The following is a 4,668-nucleotide window of genomic DNA, read 5'->3' as shown; positions in this document are numbered from 1 at the left end:
AGACGTTCGTGTTATACCTTGCAGTATAAGCCCTAGCACGCAGCATTTATCACTGGTAGATCCCAGAGCACTTAACAGAGGAAGTGCTGGTTGCTTCCCTGTTTTCCAAAGAATGAAACTGATGAAGAGAAACCAAAGGAGTCTTGCACGGGTAGATGGGAAGGAATTTACAAAGCTCCCAGCGCTTCATTCTATCCCAGTCTTGCTGCTCCGAAAGAATCGTGCTGGAAGCTGAGAGGATGTTGTCACACGTGTGCAACCGAGGCTCCAGTCAGCAGGAGCCTTGAAAAAGCATTTCTTATCCCGAAGGTGAATTCTTGAGAATTCCGTGGGACAGTACAGGTCCACAGCTCACTGCTCTCTCTCTTTCTCTCCCCCTCTCCTTGCAGGGGCTCCCCACCAGCAGAGGAATCTCTGGAACAGGACAGAGCAGTGAAACAAGCTGTACCTCTGGTACCTGGTGGGGCCAAAAAGTCACCTGCCCTTGATGCAGAAGAAAAGAAACTCCCAAGGCTGGAAAAAACAGCCGAATGCTTTACTCCGCTCACAGAGGTACCGTAGCTGACAGGCTGTTGGACAAAACTGAAGGCTGTGAAACAGCTGCAAGGAACCCCATTTGTTATAGGTGGTTCTTCAGGCTTTTTGAAATCTGAAGAACTTGGGTTTAACCTGTTAGGGAGTGTCTGCAGCTGTGACTTCCCAGTGCAAAGGTCAGCACATAGGAAAGGCATTTGCTGTGTGTTTGCCACTCCCTGCGTTTTATCTCAGCTTCCCTGGTGAAAACAAATTGAGGCAAACCTGGGCCCTAAAGTTCCAAGCTAGGATGCTGAAACCAACCAAGCAACAAAAAAGGGCGATTGCTACCTTAGCTGAAACCCAGCAAAGGCAGTTGCTCTGTCACCTGAGCTTCATTTCCAGGCCATGTTTGAGTTGAAAGCTGCCCACAGGCTGGCATGCTGGATGCTCTGTTTCACAAGTCCTTCCCCATTTAATTGTTCATTTCAGGCCATGGAGAGAGAGGTCATTGCTGCATTAGGCAAAGGTGAGCCTGATGAGGTCATGAGCAGTGCCTTCAAACTAAGGGTGACTCGCAAGGACATCCGCACCCTAAGGAACCTTTGCTGGCTAAACGATGAGGTAAAACTAGCTGCAGCACAGGGATCTTCTAATTGAGTGTTTATTTCAAAACACCCCTTCACCGTGTACAGAAGTCTTTGCAAAGTTATTTGACGAGCTGCACTGCAGAGCCCAGAAATCTCTGCCCAGTTCTTATTTTAGGTACTTAAGGTCCAGTGCTTCTGGAAGTTCCTTTACTTCTTGTCTTGTGCAGCTTCCAGGAGTTAGTCTAGGTTCTTGGAGTGGGTGGCAGGTGTTTTTATCAACCTGCAGATGTAACCATGTGTGAAATTCTCACAACAAAAGCTGACAGCTGAGGCTGGAGTTCTCTCAGCTGCGTACTTAAGGGTGGCCAGAAAAGACACATTGCTGTGTTTTTCATTTGGTAAGCTAGTGTCTTATTTTACATCTCAAGTTTACTCTTTATGGTACAGGTCATAAATTTCTACATGGGTCTTGTCATGGAAAGAAGCAAGCAGGAAGCACATCCATCAGTCTATGCTTTTAGTTCTTTCTTTTACGGAAAACTAACTTCTGGAGGCTACAAAGCAGTAGGAAAATGGACCAGGGGCGTGGATCTCTTCCAGAAGGACATCATCTTAGTGCCCATTAACTTGCACTTGCACTGGACACTAGCGGTGAGTCAAACGGGCTTGTTATTTAGAGTTGGGTGGGGAGAAAAAGCCAGCAAGAAAAGTCATTGAGGTTTGTGCAGCACAGGGTTGCTCTTTGTCTAACAGTCCCCTTTTAATAACAGGTCATAGACACCAGAAAGAAGACGGTCAAATACTTTGACTCGCTGGGACAAGAAGGGGACCAGATTTGTGAGACTCTGCTGTAAGTAACTGCTCAGTCAGTGCTGCTGTGTTGTGAATTAGGAGAAGGGTTTTGGATTTTGCCCCTGTGACACGACTGCAAGTTTTCCCATTTCTTGTAGAAAACAAAGCACAAATGTTGGATTCGCTTGCTGCGAGTTGTCTGACAGTGACTCCTTATCTGGTCTCACGTCGTCCCCTCCACCTAGCGTCTTGGGTGCCTGGCTTCTGCCACCTTCCCCCTATATCCCAGACAAAGACATGGTAGCCCCGTGGCACACGGGCACCAACTTTGTTAGTGATTGATAAAACCGGCTGTTGACAAAAGGGAAGCGTTTCAGGGAAGAAGTGTTTCAAGATACCCCTGGGTGTTCTTTGTCATTCTGACATTCTCGCTCAAGACAGGTACCGTGTAGCAAGCTTTTCCAGCTGTGTCGGCTGGCACGCACACCTCTCCAATGGAACGGGAACAGGTTTTCATGTTGTGCCAGCAGGCATCCTTAGAAGTCTCTGCCACTGATGCGGACGTAGTAAAAACCCTTAATGCAACAGCTTTGTAGCCCAAGAGCAAGGAGAGCGGCCCCACAGAGAGAAACCAAGCGTTGGTTTAGTGCGGTGCTCTCCTGACCAGTTAACAGCAGCTGCCTGGGAAAAAAGGGTATAAGAACAGATCTGCATCCGGTCCTTTTTTCCAGCAAGTGGTGGCCTGGAAACTTCCTCAGACAGAGGTACTGGCCCAAAAGCTTTTGTATTTGTTCTTCCGGAGGTGCACGCAGTCTGTGGGATTCAGGCACAGGGTGGAATGACGACATGAGGGCCCCTTGCTTGGTTTTTCTGTTCTTCCTCTGATAACATGTGATTTGGGGTTTTTTGACCTCTACTAAGCAATGAACTTAGGCTTTTGTGGAAGCCTCTGTTGGAATTGTTGGTCTCATTGCTGGTCATTAGCTCACAGCCTCTCGCAGTATTTGTAAATTCAAGATTTGGATTTTTCCTCCCAATGCCTTAAATCAGCTGCTGTGAGGATCCTCTGACACTTTACTCTCCTGCCATTCGTCTTCCGGGGATCTTTCAGCAGCTCTTTTTTTCTCGGCCTAAATTACAGCGATGAAGAGTGATTTTTCTTTTGTTTTAAACAGCAAATACCTGCAAGAAGAAAGCCGCGAAAAAAGAAATGTGAAGCTGAATGTTTCAGAGTGGACTATTCACAGTATGGAGCCACATGTAAGCGAACACTACTTGCACTTGAAATGTGAACTAGAACTCCTTGTCGCAGAGCTCTTAACGCTTTCTCATAAGGCCAGGACTTTAGAGAACAGCCATAAGCACCTTCTTATGGCACCACATCGGGCTGCAAGAGGACCAGGAAACCAGGCTGGGATGAAATCTTTGAGCAGTGCCTCTCCTTGCTGGCTGAATACTTTATTGGTTTTTTTTTTTTTAATTGCTCTGCCACGTGAAGGTGAATTTGGCTTTGCCCCCATTTCACAAGTCCAATTTAAAGTCTCTTTAGCAGTTGTCAGAGCACGTAGGCTTCTGGCTTGCAGCACAAAACCTGTCATGTGACAAAGCAAGGGGTTGAGCTGATGTTTCTCAACAAGTTAATAATGAAAAGCAGCACCTAAAGACTCGATTTAAGGAACGTCACTTCAGAAAGACACTGTGCACACCTCAAGACACCTTGCAGGGAGGAAGCCTGCTGTCCCTTAGCAGCCTGCGAGGAATTTGGATTGTAACATCCGAGCGTAGGAAGCCGAGGGGAGGGATGATGTGCAGTTCCTGGGGTGTGTTCCTTGTGTTGGGGAGCGGTTATTGGGGATGGTGCAAGTTCAGGAGTGTCTGCTTAGGGTATTTTTGGTAATGGGTGCTACTTCCAAGTTGCTTTTCCTTGAAGATAGAGGCAAATTCTCCATCTTCTTTGCATTCGTTAGGAAATCCCTCAGCAATCGAACGGAAGCGACTGTGGTGTTTTCATCTGCAAATACGCAGACTACATCTCGAGAGACAAACCGATGACCTTTACACAGGTGAGTGAAGGTTCTAAAGAGCTCCAGCCTCTTCCGCACAGAGCCAAGAGCCAGGGAAGTTATGCAGCGGCTGAGGTGTCTGCTCCCAGTGAGATCTCTCTTGGGGGAGATACTGGAGCCAGTGGGTTTGTGGGATCTGGCCTTTGGATCTTTGGGAGAAATGGGTCTCAGCCTCTGACCAATGAAGACACTGGTTCTTTTCCAAGGCAGTGCTCTTCTGTGAAAGTGCTTGTAAGCTGTTGTGTAGTCAAGGAGATCTGGTTTTGGTGGCATGTCACCCTCTTAGGAGCTGTGTGGGTGAAAGCCAGGCTGTACCCGAAGGGCAAGTGTTGACAGTTCTTAAAAGGAACTTCACAGTAAAGAATTAACTGGGTGTTTATGGGTATTTTGTGTCTCTTTCTGCCATGATGTGTATTTCATGGAGTTTTCTTTTTTCTTCAGACCCACATGCCTTACTTCCGCAAGAAGATGGTGTGGGAAATACTCCATCAAGAGCTACTGTGAGACATGCACGACAGGAGTAACCCTGGGATCACCTTCGGGTGACCAGCTCTTCCAGTTACTTTTCTAATACCTTATTGGTATTAGACATTTTTCTCTGTAGGTTAAGAAAAAAGTTTTTCTCTGTAGGTTAAGAAGTAGTGGTTAAGATTGTTCTTTTCCCCCCATCCCCACCTGCCCCTATTTTGGAGACAGTAATTCTCTTTGAA

General features: G+C 46.9%; 1 protein-coding gene across 1 annotated transcript; it reads left to right on the top strand.

Annotated features, from left to right (window-relative positions):
- Window positions 1–1,008: 1,008 nt before the first annotated feature.
- On the top strand, window positions 1,009–4,462 carry LOC134511613 (sentrin-specific protease 2-like). Its single transcript, XM_063325848.1, has 6 exons — window positions 1,009–1,137; window positions 1,551–1,754; window positions 1,874–1,953; window positions 3,071–3,155; window positions 3,863–3,958; window positions 4,400–4,462. Exons 1-6 carry the CDS (start codon window positions 1,009–1,011, stop codon window positions 4,460–4,462), a joined length of 657 nt encoding a protein of 218 aa, XP_063181918.1.
- The last annotated feature ends 206 nt before the right edge of the window (window positions 4,463–4,668 follow it).

The sequence above is a fragment of the Chroicocephalus ridibundus genome, chromosome 2 (genome assembly GCF_963924245.1).
Source record: "Chroicocephalus ridibundus chromosome 2, bChrRid1.1, whole genome shotgun sequence".
NCBI lineage: Eukaryota > Metazoa > Chordata > Aves > Charadriiformes > Laridae > Chroicocephalus > Chroicocephalus ridibundus.
This window is presented reverse-complemented; position numbering and strand designations above follow the sequence as displayed.

Bases quoted from the DNA above. Each gene is read 5' to 3' on its own strand.
- LOC134511613 (XM_063325848.1), top strand. From the start codon at position 1,009: ATGGAGAGAGAGGTCATTGCTGCATTAGGCAAAGGTGAGCCTGATGAG. The intron at 1,138-1,550 runs GTAAAACTAGCT...TTTATGGTACAG, and splicing joins TTTGCTGGCTAAACGATGAG to GTCATAAATTTCTACATGGG. The intron at 1,954-3,070 runs GTAAGTAACTGC...TGTTTTAAACAG, and splicing joins CAGATTTGTGAGACTCTGCT to CAAATACCTGCAAGAAGAAA.